Below are 25,723 nucleotides of genomic sequence, written 5' to 3'. Positions count from 1 at the left end.
GAGAGAACCGCGTACCGAAAGGTGAAATATAAACTAAACAATCCCGAAGATCGTCATCTTCCTCTTCCACGCCCGATCTAGGGTTAGGGTTTGTTCCATGGCTCCAGACGGTCTAGGGTTAGGGTTTCTCCTATTTTTTTAAGAGGCCTACCATGCATCCTTCGCCTCCACCATGTATTTCTTTAAGAGCAGCGCAAATTCCCCTTCTTCCTCTTCCTCCTCCCCTAAATCCTCTCCTTCCTCTCCTTCCAAGCAGAAGATCTTCTTCTGGAATCGAAAGGAATCGCACCCCAGGCTCACGCGCCAGCGCAAGCTGCGCCACCTCAGCGACATCGAGGTCGTTGGCCTGGGGGTGAATTCGCAATCCCGGCCGTCTGTCTCGGCGAATTCTACGCCGGTCTCGCGGTCGCCAAGCGGGAGGGAGTGCTTGTCGGCCCGGGCTGCCCCGCTGCCGCTGCCGCTGCCGGAATTGTCCGGGATGTTGAGGAGGGCGGAGCCGGGGTTCTCTTCGTCCACAAAGACAGGGCGCTGTCCTCTCCCTTCTCCAAAGGACGGCGACGGTGCGGATCTTGCAATCGGGGATGGGGTGGGGGATCGAGCCCTATCGACCTCTGCAATCGGGAGGTGAGGCCTTATTTTTTGTTATTTTGTTTCATTTTATTCATTTGTAATATCATATGAATGATATGTTAGCAAAATGCGAAGCCTCTATGATGGGCTTTTGGTATTGTTTGGTTTTGACATGTTGTATGCAGCGTATTGGTATTGTTTGGTTTTGACATGTTGTATGCAGCGAATGTTAGGATTGTTATGAACCAATTTTGCATCTTTTGTTTTTTTCCCCCTTTTGATCTTATGCTGGGCTTCTCTCAATGAGATTGTGCAATTTGACAATTTTTCTGTCGGTTTGTTTTCTTGTGTTCTTCATGATTTGATATGTGAGAAATGTGGGAGAAGCTGGTTAAGGGTGTTCGGTGTCATGGCGCATCATCGCTGCAGAGCACCTACCCTTATCTGTTACAGTTGTTATTTGTGTCTAGTATGTTGTCTTCTATGTTGGTTCTTATGGTTCAAAACCATTTAGTGTTTTTTTTTTCCTCTTAAAAAAATAATAAAGTATAGATTATAGGCAACTGATCCCAAATAACCAGGTTCAGTCTATGGCGATGATTATGATGATCAATGTTTGAAGTGTCTGTATTGCACTATGTATGTACCCTTGGGACATGGAAATATCATAGGAAACAATGGGAAATATGACATTTATTGCATAATGTTGTGTGGTTTGAGAGAAACATCTAGGAAGCTTAGAATTGAAAATTATGAAAACTATGCATAGAAAAATGGTGGAGTTCAGTGAAATTTCAGTAGATATTAACAGACACCATGAGTACACACTTTGAACTGAAAACATTATGAAACCATGCATGGTAGTTTTTCATTGTTTAGGGGGAAAAACCATGCATTGTTTGCCATAAGTGATCCAATTATATTCATGCTGAGTTTATATTATTCAAATGTTGTACCATAGAAGAAATAAAACCCAATCAATCAACACATAGTTTTCACAGTTATGTTGCGATTTTAAAGGTCAAAAACAGAAGAAATTCAGCTTTTCCAAATTTCTTCCGTTATTCTCCTTCAGAATTGAAATTCCTTGCTCGAAATCCATGTTAATGCATGGAACTTATGTATAGATATGGATTTTTACTTGTTTCCTTGTTGATAAAAATGAATTTAAATAAAGTTTTCTCACTGTTAGGGTTCCGCTCGAATACACTCTTGGATTGACAAAGTTGTGTTTTGATTTGAAACAATTCAACTGAAGTTGTTAAAACTGAAAACACACTAAGAAACACAAACCTGTCCAAAACAAAAAAGAAGAAAAAAAGAAAAGAAAAAGAAAAAGCAGGCAAAAATGACTTTCTTATTTTCTAAACTGTTCTCTGAATATTGCGAATATTGCTGCTGTGTCAATCTATACTTGCAAATACTGCTAGTATCAATCAATGTTGTGCATTTATAACAGATGCTTCTAGGTGATATATTGTGACTAGCAATGCCACAATATAATGACATGCATTGACGATATTAACATTAAGGGGTTGTTTGGATGCCGGTAAAGTCCTCAAGTTGTAAAGGGATTACGGGGGCTGTTTGGATGGATGTATTTGCCTGTAAAGCCTTTACAGGCTAGGCTGTAAACAGATTACAGATTTTAGCTGTAATCTGAAACCTGGTAAAAAGCCACGGTTTAGATTACAGATAAAAAGGGCATTATACATGTTAGAACACAGTGGTTAATATACACTCATGATTATGTAGGGTCCACTGTAATGTGTATGGTACATTCGATCTACCCATCATGTGCTTCCCCTGATGCTCTCCTGTGGCCCTAAAAAAAACTGCTTGTCCATTATCAAATGGACCACACGTGGGAAGGATAGGATGCCCACCATTAAAAACTTCTAGATTGCATTTGGGGCCCACTGTGATGAGTGGAAGACATCTAATCCATTTAGTGTGTGCAATTGTGCATGCTTTAATGCTCTCTTAGGGCCCTAAAAAAAATCAAGTCTTTCTTATGTGATTTGTAGATTTTGGAACGTTCACCACCCAAGCTCTATGGTATGAATACCTACTTTATTCATTGTAAACACTTTACAGGCTAGCCAAACACACAATCTGTTTGCCTGTAAACAGATTACCACTTGAAAGCCGAATGGAATAGCATGCAAATTGATTTTCAAGTGTAATGTGTTTACAACTAAAAAAATTACGGGCATCCAAACGACCCCTAAATGTAATTTTTGTAATTTCCTCCTGGTTTGATATCATTGATATGTGGTATTGGTGTATTGGCTGATACCATCGACACATGGAATGCTGGTGATGGCGGTGGCAGTGATGATGATGATATGAATTGATAGGTTATGAGGATGCATTTACAAGTAGTGTGATATCTTAAATTCTTCTTGCTTACTTTTTATTTCTCCTGGCCATAAATACCATGTTTTTAAAGGGTTTCAGGACATGAAACTTTAGTTGCTGATACATTCTTGTGATCATGTTGTAGTAGGTTCACCTACCAAGCCATCCGCAAGGGTGTGGAGCATGTTGCTGCATCATCTGCTGGATCTACTTTAGGTCATGTTAAGAAGGTGATGCATGATCTAAATGCTGTTGAAAACTTTCAAAACGACTTCAGGCTTAATGAACCTTTTAAGAGTGCTCCAACTAGTGGCTTATCAAGTCCTGTACGTAGTCCTAGAAGATTGAGCACTGGGGATTTTTTCCCATCTTCTTACATGGCTTCTAGAGGGTTTCAGGCTTGGTCTGATCCAGAGTGCCAACCCTTAGACATGATCTTCTCTCCACATGCTTCACCAGAGAAATTTATGGCCAGTCCTGACCTTTCTCCTCTGCATAGCCCGAGAATGAAGAGTCCTGGTCGAAAATCTAATAATCCTAGTGGAGCTGCATCTCCATTGCACCCAAAAATGTCCTCAGAGAGCTCTGCAGCTTGGCATGATAGTAATGGTATTGTTACGGTCCACCCATTGCCCCTTCCTCCAGGAGCTACAGTGCCTTCATCACCAGTTTTTGTTCATCAAGCTACAGCAAAATCAGAGGTGCCACCAATGATAAATCAGTGGCAAAAGGGGAAACTTATTGGAAGTGGAACATTTGGAAATGTTTACGTAGCCACCAACAGGTATGCATTTATTCTAGGTGGTGTATGTTTTCAGGTTCAGCTGCACAGAGCAGCGTGCACCGATGACGTCTTTCGTTCAACAGGGAAACTGGAGCCTTATGTGCGATGAAAGAAGTCAATTTGATTCCCGATGATCCAAAATCAGCCGAAAGCATGAAGCAATTAGAGCAGGTTAGTTATTCTCATTCCTTACATGCTCCTAATCAGCAGCATTTTTCTATTAGCATATTCAGATTTGGGGATTTATCCTTAATATCATTTTACTCCATTGGCTTTCAAATTCTTCAAATGTGGTAAAGCATGCTTTTTATTTTTTATTTTTATTTTTATGGATGTACATTGTGTATGGCAAAAGTACGTTGAAGTGGAAAAAAAATAATGATGTGCTGATTGCCCTTTTCCATGGAAGCTTGAAATTATAAATGTCTGTCTGGAACTTGTTCTCTTGCATGCATTTGCTGCCACGAGTGTTTTGTCTTATGCAGCCAGTCTTGATATCTGGAGATACAGTTGAGCTGCGTAAATTCCAGTCAAGATTTTAGTCCTGTAAAATGCATCATTGCAGTTTGGTATCTTCTCTCTTGCTTATTATTGTTCTTCCATATGGAAAAACCAATCTCCGAATGTCCTTGTACCAGGTCAAACTTGCTGTCTGCCCTTCTCTTTCAATGCAATATTTTGTCAGAATGAATGGCAATTAAATTGGTCCCAGAATCCAAGGATTCCGGATAATTGCAACTTGTGAGGCTTTGCTTTGCTTGTGTGTTATGACCTGTCTCATTTTCTTTTGTGGACCATGCCATATTGATATCTGGCCTCAGGATTCTTTTCCTTTCAATGTTGAGGTATAAATCCAATATGGAGGTAGTAAAGAAGACTTGATGATATATGGTGTAGCTGAGGATATGGTCCTTGATAGACTGGAATGTCAGAATAGAATTTGGGTAGCTAACCCTAATTAGTTGGGATAAGGTTAGATAATGATGATGATCTGTTGACCAAAAAAATTAGAACTCTTTGCTACAAGAAATTGATTTAAAAATTCCTAAATTTGATTGAATCTTTCATTTCCTTTTTTTTTGGTCTCTTGTATATCTTTTTCATATGGTTTTGTACCTTCGCTGTCCTTCAATTGATTCATAAGGCACATTTGTTGTTCAGAGTTGTCGTGTTTGATACATTGACTGGTACTTATACTGACACATTTGTTCATAATACGCTGTTGTTCAGTGATACTTGTAGTTGTTATACTATATTACTATCATATTCATTCTGACTTCTTGTTGCTATTTACTTTCTGACTAACCGGTTCCACATAATTTAAAACCATGGAAGGGATAGGAGTATTACCTAATTCTTCCACTCCGCCATGACCGGATGAAGGGCAGCCCCTTACATCATTTGCATAAGAAAAGCCCGGCTTGGCAGCAAGCTCCGCCCCGGCCTGGTTAGGGCCACCAGGACTTGTACATCCAGCTGGGCATTCATTTTGTTTCAAACAATTTTGATATCTGGTCTTCCTATATGTAATTTTTAGTTATTTAAGTTTCAATATGTCCAATTTTCATGATGGTTTTGCTGTTATTTATGGTTTCTTTGTTCTTTTTGTTGCAGGAAATAAAGGTTCTTAGCCAGTTAAAACATCCAAATATCGTACAGTATTTTGGAAGTGAAATAGTGAGGCATTTCTCTGCTTGCTTATTTGTTGATTGTATGCTTTGGTGGCAACTGCTTATCCCACGGATCAAAATTAGTTGAAATACAACTGTTTCACATGTGCAGGTTGAGGATCGCTTCTACATATATTTGGAGTATGTTCATCCTGGTTCAATGAGTAAATATGTTCGTGAAAATATTGGAGCTATGACGGAATCTGTGGTTCGCAACTTCACCCGTCACATTCTCTCTGGGTTGGCTTACCTACATGGCAAAAACACAATCCATAGGTGCTTATTACCTCTATTCCGAGGCTTAAAATTTTATTTTATTTTATTTGCATTTTTTCAACATAATAGTTAGCAATTCATGCTATTTTAGTCAAGCATCTCTTTGGGACTTTCTTGTTTTAGTTCTAAGTAGCAACCATATTAGCAAAATTGTGCTCGATTTTTTTATTTGAAAGATAAATTGTGTTTATTTTGATGCAATAGAACTACACCACAGATTGTGGAATAACTGATTTTTTTCCTTGTTTTTTGTGATACTAACGATTTGACGCAATATGTTTGAAAATATTTTAATAATAAAAATATTAGAATAACTGAAATATAGACATAGCTTCATACCTTCGTGGCCTGAGATTTGGGGGTCAAGCAAGTATGTCACCTAGATTCGTGTCAATACCCAGCATCTATTACTGAATAACATAGGGAAAGATGAATGTCCATAGTGATATAAAGGCATACTTCTCTTGTACCTTTGTCCAGGAGGAACCTGGCCTGTTCTTGTAGCCAAATTGAGTCCAACTATTCCAGAACCTTGACATCTACAGGGTTTTATAACTGAATAAAGAATTTAAAAGAGCATATAAAACAGCAAAAAGGGCCGTTAGCACATTGGCTTGGACTTCTGTTTCCTGAGAAGATGATCGACGTTTGACCTCTGCCTGGCATATCTTCTTACACTTAATCCATTAGAAAAAGTAACCATTGTTTTTAGCAACAAATGACCGATCCATTTCTTGAGGCCTGGCATGCCCGAAACTTGTTATACTAAAAAACCTATGAAGTCTGATATATGTAAGAAATATGGCCAAGGCTTCAAGTGATCTGACATATGCTTCTTTTATCCAATTGCACTTGAGGGAATCTCCATCAAGCCAAATTGGACAATTGAAATACGAAAGTACTCCATATGATTACGTTGTTATTTTTTGGAAGGATGTTTCTTTGTTCCCACTAATCCATGGTTAATCAACCTAAATTTTTTTCGTGATTGTTAAAGTACTAAACTTATTAGTCTTCTCCTGGTTCTAAAATGATGGATTTGTTCATTGTTTGTGATGAACTTGATGGATATTTTTTGGGCATTCAACAAGGCTATGTGGGATACTTTGGCTTTCTGAGAGGAAACACTGATCTTTGTTTTTGGACTCACATTAGAGAGATCTTTTGAATCAGAAAATACGAGTTACAAAAGCCATATCTTGTATAATTTTTAAGTTTGGGAATTGTAGCTTCTTTATTGAATTTGTTTTAGAGCTTAGGTCTTTAGTTTTGTGTATAGAGCTTTTGCTTTGGTTTTGAACCTTTTTATCATAAACATTGACTTGTAGCCCTCATGTTCTAGTTAGTTTTCCTACGTGTGTTACCCAACGTCTGTTTTTTGGTACACTGATCATTGAAACAATTCAATCTTGTAACCATTTTAGATTATGTGGTTTGGGTATGCACCCAGTGCTCATCAAGGCAACCTTCTCCAATATACCGATTTATTACCTATCCTTCTAAGTGCCCACACATAGTGGTGGAGAAACTTGAGAAGCTGAGAAGGGACTTTCGTTGGAGGGGTTTAGAAGAAGGCCATGAATGCCATCTTATGAAGTGGGTGGATGTGTCTCCCAGTTCATCAGGGTGGTGCTGTCTTAAAGGAATTATGTAGCATGAACTTAGCCATCTCGGGCAAATGGTTGTTGCGTTTTGGTTCAGTGGAAGAGATCCATTGGTGTGAGCTATTGCTACTAAGTAGGCCTCGAGGGGGATGGGAAGTGTGGTGCAACCCGGTTTTCGAGTCAATGAAATCTTGATACCTAGCTTGCAAAGAAATTAAAAAAATATACTCACAAGAACAATGGAGTAGAGAGGGAGAACTTTTATTAATATCAACATTTTCTTTTACAAAACTTGAAAAAAAACCACACTTGAAAAATATTCGAATATCTAACTCCTACACCACTACTCCCCTTTTATAAATCCTAAAGGAATACTTCATTGAAAACTCTACAACTAAGAGAATCAATTACAATTTATTACAGACTAATCTAATCTGCCCATATGGGCCTCGCTGGGCTAGGCCTGTAGTGGGCCTAGGTGGGCATGCATCAAATCTCCTTGACTTCGAAAGAACTCATCTTTGAGTTGGAAACCAATCTTAATCTTTAGACTTGTACTACCTCTATGATGAATCTTCTTCTTCCTTGGTGGAAGTTGATGATGTAACCCTAGGCATCGGCTTGACACAACCTTTGTTGGAGAACATTGTAGATGATGTCTTGTTCGCTTGTGCTTTTGTGGGTGCCAACTTTTGTTGTAATTTAAAAGTTCTTCGTGGATCTTGAAACATTTGCTCAGTTTTTTGTGCCACAATCGTCTTTTGCAAAGATGGTTGAATTTGAGTATTGAGACCCACATGCATGTCTATCAATGTGATTGCCACTGTCATTGGATCCGTCAATCAATCCATCAACGAATTCAATTGTAGGTCCAACGTTAATGCATCGATCACCTCAAATGTCAACTGTTCCTTTTGATTCCGTGGATCTCTTCGTCATTTTTGGAATTTCTACTTCAATTCCGAGCTCTGTCACATTCTAAGAATCGGAGGATTCAATCATTAGTGTCTTCATTGGCCGGGGCCACCCATTGTTGGTTAGGACCTTGGCGGGGACCTTCCCCTACATGTCCACGCACTCTAACTTCAGTCTCTGGATTCCCTCCATGCTAGAGCTCCCCCCATTTGATTAGTGAGATTGCCTACATCATGTATGAGTTGATCTACCTATTCTGAGAGTGCGCGGATCAATTGAGCTACTTGCGCAAATTCTTCCTCTGCCACCTCTTTTGATGCCGGTAAGAGATGGCGTGGAGTCGAAAATTTCCAAAGATAACCTTAGCTTGGTTAGCAAAATGGTGCAACCTGGTTATCGAGTTAATAAAATCTTGATACCCAAATTGCAAAGAAATTTAAAAAATATATTCACAAGAATAATGGAGTAGAGAAGGAGAACTTTTATTGATATCAACATTTTCTCTCACAAAACTTCAAAAAAAAAAATAAAAAAATAAAAAAATCCCACACTTGGAAAAACACTTGAATTGCTAACTCCTACACTGTCCCCTTTTATAGATCCCAAAGGAATCCTTAATTGAAATCTTTACAACTAAGAGAATCAATCACAATTTATTACAAACTAAACTTAATTTTCTTCATATGGCAAAAGCCTAATGAAAAACAAACATGGAAAGCAATTAAATCTCTAAATCTAGGCCATATCCTCAATCATATCAATTACACCATCACATCTTTAAATCAGCGCCCTAATCTCCCAAATTAGTAAATTATATCCTTGATTTTATGCCCTGAATCTGTAAATAATCAGCCCAAAAACTAGCACATGTTGGGCCTACGGTGGGCTATGGGCATACGTCTTGTTGGGCTATACAATGGGCTTATATAGAGCTGTACACGAATTGAGTTAGCTCGGTTAGTTCGACTTGACTCGAAAAAGCTCGATTTGACTCAGTTCAAAACTGAGTTCGAGCCGAGACGAGTCGATTTTTTGAGCTTGAAAAAATTTCGAGCCAAGTTCGAGCTTGCCCGAGCTCGACTCAACTTAGATCGAACCCCAACTCAAATCAAACTTGGATCGAACCAGTTCGGTGACTTGGTTATTTCGATATTGTTGTTGCTCAGCGTTTGATGAAATGACTCAACGAAGTGTCGGCTGGTGGTGAGTAAGGTATGGATATGAAACAAATACCCTTGTATCTTGATTTTTATGTTGCCTACTTAGTTTTTGATGAAATACCTGTAAACCAATGTTGTTGCTTTACATTCCGTGAGAAATTGAAGGTGCATTCCATGTGTTTGAGAAAATGCCGCAGAGACTTGAACTCGGCTCAAAATGGCCCGAGCTGCTGATCGAACCGAGCCGAGCTGAGTCGAGCTTTGGTTCGACTCGTGTACACCTCTTGGCCTATATGGGTTGAGCCCTATTGTGGGTTGTGGGCTTGCATCAAAGTGAAAGAGTCCTCTCTCTACAGGGCATGCTTCATTTGGAAGTTGACAGTATGACTGAAGTCAGAATTCAAGAAGCGCATCTCCTTCTCGTTGGGCAATGGATCTAGAGTCAATTTTTGGGAGGATCCTTGGTGCGGTGATTGTCCCCTCTTCCAAGCCTACCCTAAGTGGCTTGCTTAATATTGTCCAAAGATATTAAAGTGGATGATTGCTATTTGTGTTGCGGTTCCTCAGCTCTTTTGGTCCGCCCTTGTACAAGGGATCTATCGGATACCAAGTCAGAGGATCTTTTGCCCCTGTTCGACTAGCTAAATTGCGCCCCAACCCCCTCCTATGGGGAGAAGGATCTTTGGTGTGGCACGCTCACCTCGGGTCTATTCTTGGTTAGATCTTTTTATAGATTTATTCGCTCAGACTGATCGATCAATTGACGAGATCACGCCTATCATTTTTTGTTCTATGGAACCCCCCTCTTGAAGATAGCTTGTCGCATTTTCTCACTTTATTCAATGTCTTGGGTTATGCCTGGAAATTCTAACAAGTTGGTTTGGCTTGGCATGGTGGGGGAGTGAGTAAACATCTCAAGTCGCATTTTCTCACTTTATTCAATGTCTTGGGTTATGCCTGGAAATTCTAACAAGTTGGTTTGGCTTGGCATGGTGGGGGAGTGAGTAAACATCTCAAGACCCTATGACATCTTGCTCGCCCGACAGTATGGGTTATCTAGGTTGAGCGAAATAGAGGATGCTTCCATAATAGCACTGGATCGGAGGAACTGGTTCTAGCTATGGCTAAGGAGTTTGTGTCAGATTGGGCTTCCTTGTTATTGATGTGAAGAATTTTGATCTTTCTGCCTTTTGCTTTCTTTTGGATGTAGCTTTGTGTCTTCCTTAGCTGTATTTTCCCCCCATTTGTGAGTCTTTTATTAAATTTATCATAAAAGAACCTCCTGTTATTTGTTTGGTGGGTTTGGAGGGATTTATGAGGGATGTAGAGGCGTCTTGTATTTAGGAAATTAGATTTCTTATTGCCCTTTTCGGTGCTCATTGTTCCTTGGCTTTGAAAGATACCAATGATGTGGGTAATAAACTTGCTTGTGAGGGAGTGATGAGAGAGTCACAACTATTGACTCCCTTTATCCCTTTTGTAACAATATTCCTTGGTTTCTGAAGAAGTTTTGTCACCATTCGAAAAAATGTGAAAAGGTCATTATTCAAGGTACATATGTGGTCTGCAGCCCACCTGATGAATGGGTTGTACCCATTTTTGTGCATGTTCATCGTCACTGCCGGGGCCACCTCATTCACTGCTTTGATGTCCCAATCACTTTGCAGATTGGCACTTTGCTCTACTTGAAGATGTGTGTGGGGCTAGTGAACCTCTTGCTTCTAAATTTTGTTCAACGCAATTGCTGGAGAGATTCTTGTTATGTGCATCAATATGGGGTTTTGTTGCCTGGGTATATTTTAGTTCCGCTTTTAATTAGGTCAACAAGCCAAACAACCACTAATTCTGACTAGTGTTCGAAATATCAGTATCGCGTTACGTATCGTATCCTTGGGATACAGATACGTATCGGTTATTACACGGGATATATCGTTTGTATCGGGTAATTTATCGCACTTTTTGGGAAACATGGGGAAGCATTGGAAAAATGGTTGGAATTTCATTGAGAAACTTCAGGGGTTGATAAAAAAGACCTTAATAAACACTTTTAAATCACATCTCAAAAAAGAAGTGCACGTAACAGGTTTCCTTTGTATATGCATTATCTGATTGAACTAATGCAACTATATTAAAATCGAATGCGTAACATTTAGTGTATGTGATGATCATTTCATCAAACATTCCTAAATACTTCAAAATTAGTCTCAATTGACTGCTGGTTGAAGGGAAATTTCAAAAAAATAATAATTTTAATACTTTTTTTAATATATATTTTTAATTAAAAATTATTTTTATTTTCTAAAAATTGACAAGGACTTAACAAATAAGTTGATCAGCCCTCAAAGATGCTTGGTTTCATGGTTGGATTGCAACATTGCAAGCAATTTGGGAAATTTTGAATTTTCTCCAAAATTTCCCAAATTGGACCACCTATACTCAAATTTGAAAATTAGAGTGTATGTGATGAGGTTAGTCTCAATTGATAGCTGGCTGAAGGAATTTTTTTTAAAAAAAAAAACGTGAAGAACATGAAGAACAAATGGATATCAAAACCAAAGCTCCAACTTCGTGATTTTTCATGCAAAACATGAAGGATCAGTGGATTTATAACCATTTGACATTGATTTAACATAATTTCGACAAAAAAAGGGATCAAAAATTGAAAATGCTGACCAGATTTAACATGTGGGATATATCAGCACTACTTGTGCATTTTGTATCGCACAGGTGAGATACAAGATATATCGTTGGATATATCGGCTGATATTTAAAACATTGATTTTGACGAAGTATCCAATCTTGAATTTCAACAGATTCAAATACTCTTGCAAAGCTCCTGTACTCATTTTTCCTTTTTTTTTTTTGTGATTTTCTATGATACATCATGATGTGATTTATTCATCATGTTTATACATGCAATAGTTGTAGATGAAAAACGTGCAACTAGCCACAGTGCATGCCATCCAATCCATCCAGCAGGGTTGTTCCACAATGAAAATGGGATGGACCAGAGATCATGCTGCTTCGATCATCATGTGGGCCACACGATAGAAAACAACAGACAACCACCCAGCCAAAGACCTCCAAATTCATGTTGTGGCCACTTGATCTTGGATTGGGATGATTTTTGGGGCATCCTATTTTCATTATGGGGCAACCACTGCAGACTGATTGGATGCCATCCATACACCATGGTGGGCCACAAACCAAAACTAGCTGCACTTACAACCACTTCTAGGTGAGACCTTCCCATGTTTATTTATTTTATAGTCTCATTATTGGTGTGCCTGATTATTGGTTCAAAATTATTTCATTCTAATTTATCTTTTCTTTGCAAAATACAAAAATCAATAGGAGAAAATGTACGAAGTGTTATGCTGTTATGTTATTTCCAGGATCTCGAAGTTTCCAAATATTAGTTTCTGTATTCCTAATTCAATGATTGTTTCTTATAGGGACATCAAGGGGGCGAATTTACTTGTTGATGCATCTGGTGTGGTCAAGCTTGCAGACTTTGGGATGGCAAAGCATGTGGGTATCTTCCATGAATAGAAAATACCAAACAATCTGTGCACTGTGTAGTATTTATTGTTCTTATTTCCCACAGTTGATTTGGTTTCTTTGTGTATTGTAGTTGCTGGAAAACATGCTTGAAGTAAATGATTGTATTCTGGGCATATTCTTGTTGAAAGAAAGTTCATCTTTCAACAAGAAAATGCAATTTTCTTGTCTTCATTTTAAATTGATAGAAGAAATGCTATTGTCAAGAAGAAATGATAAACGAAATGCATAAAAATATAAAATAAAACAAATGCACATTGAAAGATATATAAGTACACCTATTCATTGAAAGAAGAAGAAAAAAAATTGAGCTACTTATAAGTAGAAGATTGCATGGGAATCTAACTACCTATGTTCGTAATATTAAAATTAATGAGCAGACAAAACAATATTGTGAGGGTCTGGACTTAGATGAGCTGAAGTTACAAGAGTCTGGGAAACCGCAACACAAAGCTTGTTAATGGGAAACATTATGAGGAGAACATGGACTGACTTGTGCACCACATAGGGTATAATACTAGAAGTCACGTCAATTTTTCTCCACGTTTTTAAATGACCTATTTTCTTGATTAATGCCAATGTTTCCATATCGTTAACGCGTAATGTGTCACATCCTTGGGATATGGATACGTATCAGCTATTGCAAGGGATATATCGGTTGTATCGCTAATGTATCGTTGTTGTTGGGAAACATAGGAAAACATTGGGAAATTGGTTGATTTTTTCAATGAACCTTCCAAGATTGTTAAACAAGATATAAATACACACTTAGAAATCAAAACATCACAAAAAATAAGTGCATACAATAGGTTTCCTTTGTATGGGGGTCCAAGTCTATGCACTACTTGACTGAACTGATGCAAATATATTTAATGTCTATTTATATAATTTATAAATGTAAGAAGACGTTATGGAAACACAAGCAACACATTCAAAAGCAAAAACAAGTAGAAAATTAGAAATATACTTGTGAATAAGGTGTGTGGTTGTTCAAAAGCAAAAGGAGACTAAGAGAGCTACACTTCCACCCACTCCTTCACAAAAAGAAGCCCAATTGAATACTTGCACTGCTCCATTACTTTTGTTCCTGAAGCATCGATCATTCATTTCCCACCACAATGCCCTAAGTCATGCTAACAAACTTAATCACCACTTCTTATTCCTTTCTTTCCCTAACCCTACACCATGCCAAGCTATTAGAAGCTCGTCTATCTTGTTTGGAAACAGAAACACCCATAGAACCCCGGAAAATTGTAGCAAATGATCCCAGATCTCCCTAGCAAATACGCAATGGATGAACTAGTGATCCACATATTCCACATCTTTTAAACACATTAGGCAAACGCTCGGAAGAATCACCTTCCTCTTGCGCAAGTTATCTATTGTTAGAACTTTGTCCCTCCCCACTAGCCACCCAAAGGCCGCTACCTTCAACGGAGCACCATGGTGCCATTGGAAGGCCGTTGAGGGGACGTCATGGTTTTCCTTGCTCGGACATAAAAGCCGATAGAAGGATCTGATTGAGAATGCATCCGACTTATCCTTTAACCACCTAATGGAATCCACCAATGTTGCGAGTGGAGAAAACTTTTGTAACAACTCAAGCAATTAGACCAACTCTTTGATCTCCCCATCTAACAAGGTCCTTCTAAAGATTAGGATCCTCATTACCTCCTCATCCCTACATGAGTAGCAATTAAACACCTTCTCCCTCCCTCCCTAGCTAATCCAGTAATGAAGGAAACTTATCACCCAATCTCACATCCCCTGCCCACCTATCATCCCAATATCTAATTCTCTTATTGTTCCCCAAGCGAAAGCCTATTCCCTCTCACACTCTTTCTTTAAGGGACGCTACCGACTTCCACAAATAAGAAGATTGGTACAAAGATTAAGCTTTAGTCTACCACCCCCCTTACCTCAACCCCATATTTTCTCAATATTACCTCCCTCCGTCTAGATTCTCCCTCAAACCCAAACCTCCAAACCCATTTCCCCAACAATGCTAGATTAATCTCTTCTAACTTTAAGATTCCCGCCCTTCCTTGGCCCGTTGGTTTGCACACTTCATCCCATGTCATAAGACCTCTCTAATTTGAGAAAAATTAGGCAAATTTTGAATTTTTCCTAATTTTCCTCAAATCGGTTCATTTCCCAAATCTCAAAATTAGAGTTTATGTGATAATGATTTCATTAAGAACTCCTGAATACTTTGAAATGGGGGCCAATTGACCGCTGATCGAAGTGGAATTTTGGATTTTTTAAAAAAGCATTTTTAATTAATTTTAATTAAAAAAATATTTTTTTTTAGGGAAAAATCTCCAAATTACCAAGAATCATTAAATTAGGTTACATACATGTTTGATTTTGTGTTTGGACATAGATTGCAACCAATTTGTGAGAAATTGGAAAATTTTGTTTTTCGCAACTTGGCCCATCTCCTCCACATTTTGAAATTGAAGCTCAAAATCCATGTTTTTTTATGCAAAACACGAAGAATCATGGATTTGTAACCATTTGAGACTAATTTAACATGATTTACAGCAATTAAAGAAAAAAAGCAAAAACACAAAAAAAAAAAAACAAAAAACAAAAAAAGGATCGAAAATTGAAAATGTTCACCAGATCAAACAAGTCAGATATATCAGCACTACTTGTGTGTTTCATATCGCACAGGTGGGATACCAGATATATCGGCCAATATTGTCGATGCTGAAAACACTGATTAATACTTTGATATTCAAGATCTTAATCTAATATTTGGACCAAGAAACATCTATTTAGAACTTTGCTTTTGGACTCCCATTTATCCCAACAAGTTGAGATGTTTTTATTTTATTTCTTGGGGGAGATGATGGAATTTATTAAAAATTAAGGTAAATGGAATTTCCCAAAACAAAGATAAGGGCGTGAGACCCCTGCTTAGCTAAGTTAACCACAATGGAATTTCCCAAAACAAAGATGAACCGCCTAAAATCCTTTGAAGGCCTTTGACTTGCACCCATACACACTTTTTCAACTTGATTTTCTCGGCAATCTTCTGAAAGGATTACCTAGGAAAACCATGCTACTCTGTGATATATCTCCATTGGACTTTGTCGCCTGAATTAGCTGCAATACCCCATGTTTCATGACCGAAGTCACCACTGTACACATCATTCAGTGTGATGATCCTCAAAGTTCCAACAGGACTTTATTGACTTAATTAGCAAAGGAAGGTATTTTCCAGATTGAGGAGGTCTCACACACTTGGTGGAAGATGGTGATATTGTCGAACTAGCACATAAATGTCAAAGTGACAAGTGTGTACAGCTTCCTACCTGTCCAAAAGGTCGTGCTGCCAGATAGAACACCTGATGCGAACATCAGACTGATCCACTCATCATGTGAGCAACACCATAGGTATATGTTGGTTTTATTTTTTCGTGGGTGATTTAAATGGTGGGACCCACCTCTTGGATGGGTTGGATGTCACCAGCACATAGGCAATAGTTGGACGATAACACCATCGTCTAACTAGTTGTGTGACCTCTTGCAGATCTTCATTGTGTATCATTAGTTTCTGTCCATTACCTTAATGGATGCCTTGTACTCCTTTTTCTTATTGATGGAAAGAACCTCAAGGTCATTGGTCACCCATAGATATTGATTCACACTTGACCTGCAAATTATGCATTTTTTTTTTTTTGGTGGGGTTTCAATATCCAGTTAGGTATTTAATTATGTACCGCAGCTATCACGACTTCATCCCTCTGAGTGTACAGTTTTATAACAATGTTTATGTACCATATGTTTTAAGATCATATTGAAATATGAAGCATAGAAATGATTTGACGATGGCTGCACTGTGTCCATATCCTTGATTATTTCAAAACGAGTTGCTATGTAGAATTTCCCAATTGCTTCTAGTCAAAACGTTTTATTTTTTCACATAGCATTTTTTGCTATGCTGATTTGTGTTGGCATTCAGCTGAGTGGACAAGCTGCTGCACTTTCGATGAAGGGAAGTCCTTATTGGATGGCTCCAGAGGTATCTCTTTTCCCCACCTCACCCTGCAGTCTCATGCAAGAATCCCTCTAAATCATCGAGCTCACTGTTTTTGCAGGTCATGCAGGCTATGATGCAGAAAGAAGCTGGCTACGATCATGCTGTTGACATTTGGAGTTTGGGTTGCACCATCATCGAGATGCTTACTGGGAAACCTCCTTGGAGCGAGTTTGAGGGGGTAAGCACTTTGATTTTATGTTTGTTCATCATGTCCTGGACTTTGAAACATTTGCTTAGATTGGAAGCTGTTTAGTGGACATAGTATGCCATTTCAATTCCATGTCGAGATTTATGAAGTTGCGAATGGACCGAAGAACCTCTGATAAGTTATTGTTTGTGACCTCTCAGTGGTTGTTCCTGTTCATTTTAGTAACTATAGGATTCTATCTCTTTTGGACAACAAATTTTTTTTTCCTCTTATGAAGTTACGGCCCTTGATAGAGAGGAATGGCAGAACAAGATTCATGTATCTGACCCCAATTAATTGGGATAAGACTTCAATGACAATGATGATTATTATAATATTTTGGTAGGGAGCTGACCAAGAATGTACATTCCTGACTGTTTCCGAGCTTGCCAGATAAATGTTACTATGCCTATGGGATAGATTGGACCATTTGAATGAGGAGCGACTTTATTATTATTATTTTTTTCAAAAGCAACGAGAGAATATATTAAAAAAGGGGAGAGAATAAAGAAAACAGAAAGGAAAAGTAAATCTGCCGAGATAGCAGACAGCCACTAACAGCTTAGAAAACAAAGATTGCAGTCTTTCAGCCAATTAACATTGACCGCCCAAATCGCTTGGTTGCTCTACTGCTTCATTTCCTTCCTCTTTTGTGGGTCTTCCTCTCGTCATTGGTCCCCCTCCCAAATCGATATGGGACAAGGTTGTGGACAAGATTCAAAAAGCCCTTGCTAGGTGGAAATGCAGGTATTTATCGATCGGAGGGTGCATGACTCTGATCAAGTCTGCCCTTTCCAACTTCCCTACATATCTTATGTCCATGTTCAGATGCCCCCCAACCGTGCTTGCAGCCATGGATAAGTTAAGGCATGATTTCCTCTGGAGCGGTAAAGACAGTCAAAAGAAGTTTCACCTTATGGATTGGAAGGAGGTCGGCAACCATTATCAAGTGGGCGGGACTAGTATCAGAAACTTGAAGACTATGAACTAGGCCCTTCTCGGTAAGTGGATCTGGCGTTTGGGGTCTGAGAGGGGTTCTCTTTGGAACTCCATTATCAAAGGTAAATATGGGTCATCGCCAGGTGGTTGTTGGACAAGTGACAAGACCGTGCATAGAGCTTCCTATCTTTGGAAGAGGATCATCCGCATGAGGAAGGAAATGCTCAAAAACATCGTGTTCGAGCTCGGTAATGGCAATTCGATTCGCTTCTGGGAAGACCGATGGCTTGGAGAAACCCCTCTAAAACTCTGTTTTCCAAACATATACCGTTTGGCTCCTCTCAGGAACGTGACGGTGGCTGATTGCTACTCTGCTTTGTCTACAAATGTGGTTTGGGATGTTAAATGTATTATAAATCTCAATGATTGGGAAATCCCCGAATTCCCTGATCTCCTCGATGCTATCTCAAAAGCCATGCTAGATCCAGAAGCTCAGGATAATCTCTCTTGGACCTGTGACAAATCCAGCGCCTTCTCGGTCCGCTCATTCTACTCGTTCCTCACCCCTTCAACTCTCTCTACGCACCCCCCCCCCCCCATATATATATATATATATATGTTTTGGCTGGCTCGTAGGCAAGAACAGAATTCTAACGGTCGATAACTTTAAGAAAAGGGGAATGAACATTGTCAGCATTTGCATTTGCTGTATGAAAGTCGAGGAATCTGTGAATCATCCCCTGCTTCATTGCCCGTTCATCCATCAGATCTGGGCTGATTTTCTGATGCGGTTCAACATATGCTGGTGCAGCCTGCTGTCGGCAGACCTTCAAGTGCTTTCGTGGCAGGGGGTTAGGATGAGCAAAGACAGAAAAAGCATTTGGAGGATGGCGATCATCGCAATTTGGTGGTCTGTTTGGGAGGAGAGAAACAATAGATGTTTCAATGACAAGTCGTCTTCAGTTAAAGACGTTTGGTTCAGGGCAAATTTTTTTTTTTTTTTTTTTAAATTTTTAAATTTAAATTTTTTTATTTATGGAAGTAACTAGATATTATTAAAAAGAAAAGGAACAAACAACATAGTACTGCTGAGATAGCAGAACCGGACAACCTACAAGCCTAAGAAGGCAAGATTATAATCCTTGAGCCCCAAAACATTAACCACCCCTTCGAAAATCAACTTTTTAGCAAAGGATCCCACTGATTTAATCGAGGACTGAGTGTCGTTGAAACATCTTTCATTCCTTTCCTTCCAAACCGCCCACCAAATGGCGATAATCACCATACGCCAAATACTAGTCTTAACTTTACCCAATTTGAAACCTTGCCATGATGCGAGCATAGACGAAGCAGAATCTGGGAAACAGCTGACAATATTGAATTTGGACAAAAAATCCCACCAAATCTGAGTAATAAAGGGGTAGTGGACCCACAAATGATTGACGGATTCCTCACTTCTCATACAGCAGATGCAGATGTTAACAAGTTGCATCCCTCTCTTCCTGAGATTATCGATCGTAAGGATCCGGTTCATAGCTGCCAGCCATCCGAAGCAGATGTATTTAGGGGGAGCAGCATATTTCCATAAAAAAAGGAAACCCTGCATTGAAGAGGAAGGAGAGGGGGCAAGAACAGAGTATAATGATTTGACCGAAAATGTGTAGGACTTATCTTGTTTCCAGATCATATTATCTGGGGAAGACGGATCCAAAGTCACGTTAGATAGGCATTGAAGCAGATCTACATACTCAACCTCCTGATCGTGCAAATTCTTAACACAATTAATTTCCCAAACCCCTCCGGTACCTGTTTGGGTGAAGTAGCTTGCTATCATACTTTCTTTATCAGCAGCAATGCGATAGATATTAGGAAATCTACTTCTCAGGGTGTAATCTCCTACCCAATAGTCTTCCCAGAATCTGATCCTTGTCCCATTACTAGGATCGAAGCCTATATTGTCTATCACATACGATTTATGACGGATAATACCTCTCCAAACGTAAGAGGCCCTGTATGATGAATTGTTCTTGGTCCACCAGCCACCAGGAGACGAACCATATTTGCCTTTGACGAGGATGCTCCACAGCGCCTCAGATTCCTTGCCCAACCTCCAAGTCCACTTACCCAGAAGAGCAAAATTCATAATCTTTAGGTTTTTAATGTTAGCTCTCCCCCTTCCGATATTGACTACACATCCTTCTAGTCCATAAGACGAAATTTCTTAAGAGTCTCCTTACCACACCAAAGGAAGTTTCGTATGAGATCATCAATACGTTTCCCGATTGGAGCCGGGCATCATCTGTAGAGGGATATGAAGTAGACTTGGAGGTTAGAAAGCGTAGCTTTAATGAGGGCGATCATGCCCCCAATTGAGAGGTATCAGCATTTCCATGTAGCAAGTTTCTTTTGAATTTTGTCTACAATTTTTTCCCACATCGCAATCGGAGGAGGCCCTATAGCAAGAGGGAGACCGACGAAAGACGTAGGAAAAGAAGCCACAGAGCAGCCAAGGATATCAGCATATGCAGAAAGATCCAGATCCGACACGTTCACCCCATATACTTTGGATTTGGCCATGTTGATTTTTAAACTCGACATTGCCTCAAAACATCTTAAGTCATGTGAAGGTTATCGATAGAATCAGAATCAGCTTCAACCATGATGAGAGTATCATCAGCGAATTGAATGTGGGAAATGGGAGTGGCCACTCTTGATATCGATATGCCTTGGAAAAATCTTGCACTCTGCCCTCGAAGGATCAATTGCGACAAAGCTTCTCCAATCAAGAGGAATAGGAGGGGACAGGGGATCACCTTGTCGTAATCCTCTCGAACCAGGAAAGAAGCCTTTGGGAACACCATTTAAGAGGATAGAAAAATGAGCCGAATCCATCCACGATTTGATCCATCTTCTCCATCTGTCTCCAAATCCCATACGAAGCAGCATATATTGTAGAAATTCCCAGTCAACGTGGTTGTAAGCCTTTCAATATACAGCTTACAAAAGATGGATTTCGTTCCTAACCTGTGACAAGAGTGAAGACATTCGTTCACGATCAGCGCACCGTCAATAATTTGTCTACCCTTGATCAATGCATTCTGATAATTGGAGATAATCCTCCCCATGACTGTCGACAGTCTATTAGATAGGACTTTGGCCAGGATTTTATACGGGCCACCAATGAGACTAATAGGCCTAAAGTCAGATAGAGAAGAAGCACCAGCAACTTTGGGGATCAAAGTAATGAAAGAGGCTTCGAGACTTTTCGAAAGCTTCCCCCTCTCATGAAACTCAAGGAAGAAGTCCATAATATTTGATCTAATCGTGTCCCAAAAAACTTGAAAGAATAGCATTGGAAATCCATCAGGACCTGGAGACTTGTCTCCCGACAAAGTGAATATAGCCGCTTTAGTTTCATCTTCAGAAAAAGGAGCCTCCAGCAGGTCAGCCTCCGATCTTAGAATGGCTGAGAAGGCAATCCCATCTAGACGAAGTCTGGCCCATCCTTCTGAAGAGAGAGTGGTCCTAAAGTGGTCGATCAGACGATCAGCAATCTCGTCTTTATCTTTGATCTGTCTTCCATCGACTGTGATGCTTCGAATGGCTTTGACATGAGCTCTCATATTAGCAATATTGTGAAAAAATTTGGTGTTTCTATCACCCTCTGCTAACCGCTTCACTCTCGATTTAACCTTCCATGAAATTTCATCTTCCAAGGCTCTGGATGATTAGGACTGGATAATCTGAATCCGTCTGGACAGAATTTCTAATGGAATCACTTCACCGTCATTAGATACATCGATCTGCTGCAATTCAGCCAAAAGGGCCTCTGATTCCTTCATTCTTTTCGGGAGTTCTTTCTCCTTCCAATCTTTTATTTTATTTTTGAGGAGCCTGAGCTTGCACATCAGTCTATGACCAGCAAAACCGTCCACCTGGAACGAGCCCCACCACTCCACGAGTTGGTGCTGGAATCCTTCTATTTTGAGTCAAGCAGGATTAAATTTAAACGGCTTAGGACCCCAATTTACTTCTTCCATAGAGAGCATGATCGGGCAAATGATTAGATGTTGTTCTGGGGAGGGCAATCTGGCATACTGAAGGGAACGCCTCCAGCCACTCAGCAGATAAAAGAAACCTATCCAATCTCGACTGAATAGGCGATCTACGACAGTTAGACCAAGTGAAGGATGCTCCAGTCAGCGGCAGATCAACCAGCTACTGCGCTTGGATCCATTCAGAGGAAGCTTCCATAGCAGAGGAAGTTCTCCTCGGGCAAGAATGTTTGTCAGGAAAACGAATAACATTAAAGTCACCTACAATACAGCAAGGACCTGGAAATAACTGTCTAGCTGTAGTCAGTTCATTCCAAAAGGAGGACCTGAAAGAGTCGTCATTAGGACCATAAACAACAACAATGTTACAACAAAAATTAGACGACTTAGCTTGGAGAATGACTGAGACAGAGAAGACCCCAATGAAAGAGGATTGTAAGTCCCAATTGGAAGATTTCCAGGTGACGATAATTCCTCCCGAAGAGCCCACAACGTCTAGGGTAATACGACAAATATCTTTCTCTCTCCAAATAGACGCCAACAGTCTATCAGAGAATTGAATGGGCGGGTAATGTAATCGGGCTGAATCAGGACAGCTTGCTGTTCCTAGGAGTTTAGGCTCTCTGCTACCTCAGCAGAGTCCTCCCTTCCTTTGTATCTTTCTCCCTTTTTTTCAATATATTTCTCCGTTATCCTTTAAAAAAACAAAAAACATTGACCGCCCATTCAAACAACAGTCTTTTGAGTTTTGGCCCTGGAACAGACTACGTCAGTAGAAGAAGAGTTGTCGTTGAAGCATCTTTCATTTCTCTCTTCCCATACGGACCACCAGATTGCTAAAATGGCCATTCTCCAAATAGTCGTTCGGTTTTTTCCTAATTTGAACCCTTGCCACGATGAAAGGAGGTTGAGGGTCGAGTCTGGAATGCTGCACCAACTAATCTTGAATCGTTGACAGAAGTCGGCCAAGATTTGGGCAATAAAGGAGCAATGCACAAGTAAGTGGTTCACCGATTCTTCTTCTTTCATACAACATAAACAGACATTGACGATCTGCATTCCCCTCTTTCTGAGGTTGTCAATAGTTAAAATTCTGTTTCTACCCACCAACCAGCCAAAACAGATGAATTTGGGGGGAGCTGAGTACCTCCAGATGAAGGGGGAAGCAGGGATGGACATATGTGGTTTTGGAAGGATGTGGGAGTAGAAGGATCTGACTGTGAAAGAGCTGGATTTGTCAAGCATCCAGATGAGTCTGTCGGGCGAGGACTGGACAGGCCTGGCTTTGGAGATGCAATCGAGGAGTTCCATGTATTCAGAAAGCTCCCACTTTAAATTGAAAACGGCAATTTGTTTGAGAAGGGCAGAAACCCCCACTCCACTTCAAAAGGAGTGGAGAAAGTCTGTCAAACCGGCTCCAATTTCCCTCTTTTAGAAGAAACAAACAAAGGCCATTCCACTCTATACGATGTAGTAACTTCATATGCATCCTAAATCTGCCTTCCTACCATGTATTTAATGATCAGATTCTGTCATGTTGCGTTCAGTTCCTTTGCTATTTTGTTCATGTTTTTGTGTTTTTCGTTTATGCACATCTTTTATTTTTTGTTCCCATGAATTAAAATGGTTAGAATTCTCTGCTATGTTGGTGCAGGCTGCTGCCATGTTCAAGGTTTTGAAGAATGAATCCCCTCCTATACCAGATACATTGTCCCCTGAGGGCAAGAATTTCATACAGTTCTGCTTAAGGAGGAATCCGGCAGAGAGGCCGTCAGCAAGCAAGCTGCTCGAGCATCCCTTTATAAGAAACTCCTGCCATCAAGAACTCCCAGGAATGAAACTGATGGTAAATCTCAAGAGGAATTACAGGGTCCTGATAGATCAGGTGGTGATTTAGTGTCTTGATGCCCCCAGTCAATACTAGTGGGACCCATGTTTTAGTGATCCTGAATGTTGGTTTGAACGGGGGCCGTCGTTGGCAAGGGATTGCCCAAAAAATCTTCCAATATATTGGTAAAAACCTGGAGTCATCCAATGTCTTTCCCATGTTCTGGACTTCTTTATTTTTATTTTTAAATTTTGGGAGAAATACTTTGATTCTTTGGCATAGTTGGATGGATGACACACAGGCACTTAAAAATATAGTTAGAAATGACATACATGGCATTCTGGTAATTCTAATTAAACTGTCCAAATCATGGCGCTCAGTTTGGATGGATGATGAGCCAAACACACAGAATTATTTGATTATCTGACTATCGGATTGGTGGACATCAATTGTATGGTTAAAATGAAAATTATCCTATGGTCCTATTTCCAGAAACAAGCCCCCACTAAATTGGAGGATATTGTTTAACAATATGTTGGGACTTTTGACGTAGTGACTGTGGGTTCAACTATATAGTCATTTTAATTTGAGATAATGTTTGCAACATGTACAATTTCTTGGTGCCTGTGAGTCAAGTGTCATTCCTGCCAAAGAATGAATCAACTCCCCATTTTTTCTTCTAACAAATCCGTTCTGGAAGATTTGTGGTTCATCCCCCATCCACGGTGGGGCCAGTAAAAGCAACAGTCTGGATCACCATTACATGGGCCCACTAGTAAGGACCTGTGCATCAGGACGCTCTTCACATCCTTCAACTCCTCTTCTCAAATCTTGCCCATCTTTTTCCACTGTTAAGTTCAAAATGCTGCATGATCCCACCTCACGTTACTTGAGCAGGATACGACGACGCCGGCACCTAGTCCAAGAGAGCGAACTAATTTCATGCCAATCCCTCCAGGCATGCTGGCAAGCAAACAGTTCCCAAATGGGTAAGCATCACCACTTCTATCATTTTGACATTTGATCTCTTGACTCCGATTGATTTTGCATGATTACCGGATGCGGCTTCATGCATACTATTGTTTTTCTCCAGTGAGACTGGCCAATCTTATCATGAAACTTCCGAATCCGCAGCAGCCTCTCGCCATTCTCCCCGTTCTACCCTTGAGGCCATCCCAAGTCTATCTCCTCCACACTCGAACCACGGCACACGTGGTAGCTCCAGCTCTTCTGTGAATCTTCTAAACGGATTGCATCTTGGGGCCAGCAGCGGCCGTTCTTATGTGCTCCCTCAGTTCCATGGAGCAGCAGTGACCCATCTCTCGTAAGATGGGTTGGTTGTATCTCTACACGCCACAATAACCAGACCCATTGTTCATGTGTTTCCTGGAGAAGTCCAATGGTCACCTTTTTTGGGACATGCTGGTTTAGAGATTTGTACTCTTGTTCCCTGAGATCCATGTGCATATACCCAAAATGGTACAGACGGTTCGTGAAAAAATCCCTCGTCCCATTTTCGATGCACTTGGTGCTTCTTCAGGTCCGTTTGGCACAGAGCACAAGACCATGTGTATAGCATTGCATCGATCTGATTATTCACCATGACTACAGTTGTGATGACCCTGTATATTTGGTGTTTGGTATAAGCCTGTGTCAATAGCGCTCAATTGTTTGGATGACACAAATTGGCATGTTCACATACTAATATCAATCTGTAAATTATTTTTCAAACACTGAATGATCAAATTTTTTTTGCCCATACAAA

The 25,723-nt window shown here is 40.0% G+C and overlaps 1 protein-coding gene across 2 annotated transcripts; it reads left to right on the top strand.

Moving 5' to 3' along the window:
• On the top strand, window positions 1-25,723 carry LOC131245075 (mitogen-activated protein kinase kinase kinase 5-like). Of its 2 annotated transcripts, none has more exons than XM_058244273.1 (11): window positions 1-624; window positions 3,080-3,715; window positions 3,799-3,886; window positions 5,330-5,392; window positions 5,498-5,661; window positions 12,796-12,871; window positions 16,872-16,931; window positions 17,008-17,127; window positions 23,785-23,976; window positions 24,856-24,947; window positions 25,052-25,723. In XM_058244273.1, the coding sequence occupies exons 1-11, from the start codon at window positions 173-175 to the stop codon at window positions 25,284-25,286; spliced, it is 2,178 nt and encodes a 725-aa protein (XP_058100256.1). In that variant the 5' UTR covers window positions 1-172; the 3' UTR covers window positions 25,287-25,723. The 2 variants fall into 2 exon arrangements, with proteins under 2 accessions (XP_058100256.1, XP_058100255.1); XM_058244272.1 differs by having other exon boundaries at window positions 3,077-3,715.

The sequence above is a fragment of the Magnolia sinica genome, chromosome 5, assembly GCF_029962835.1.
Source record: "Magnolia sinica isolate HGM2019 chromosome 5, MsV1, whole genome shotgun sequence".
Classification (NCBI taxonomy): Eukaryota; Viridiplantae; Streptophyta; class Magnoliopsida; order Magnoliales; family Magnoliaceae; genus Magnolia; species Magnolia sinica.
The sequence above is the reverse complement of the archived record's forward strand: the minus strand, read 5'-3'. Positions and strand labels throughout refer to the sequence as shown.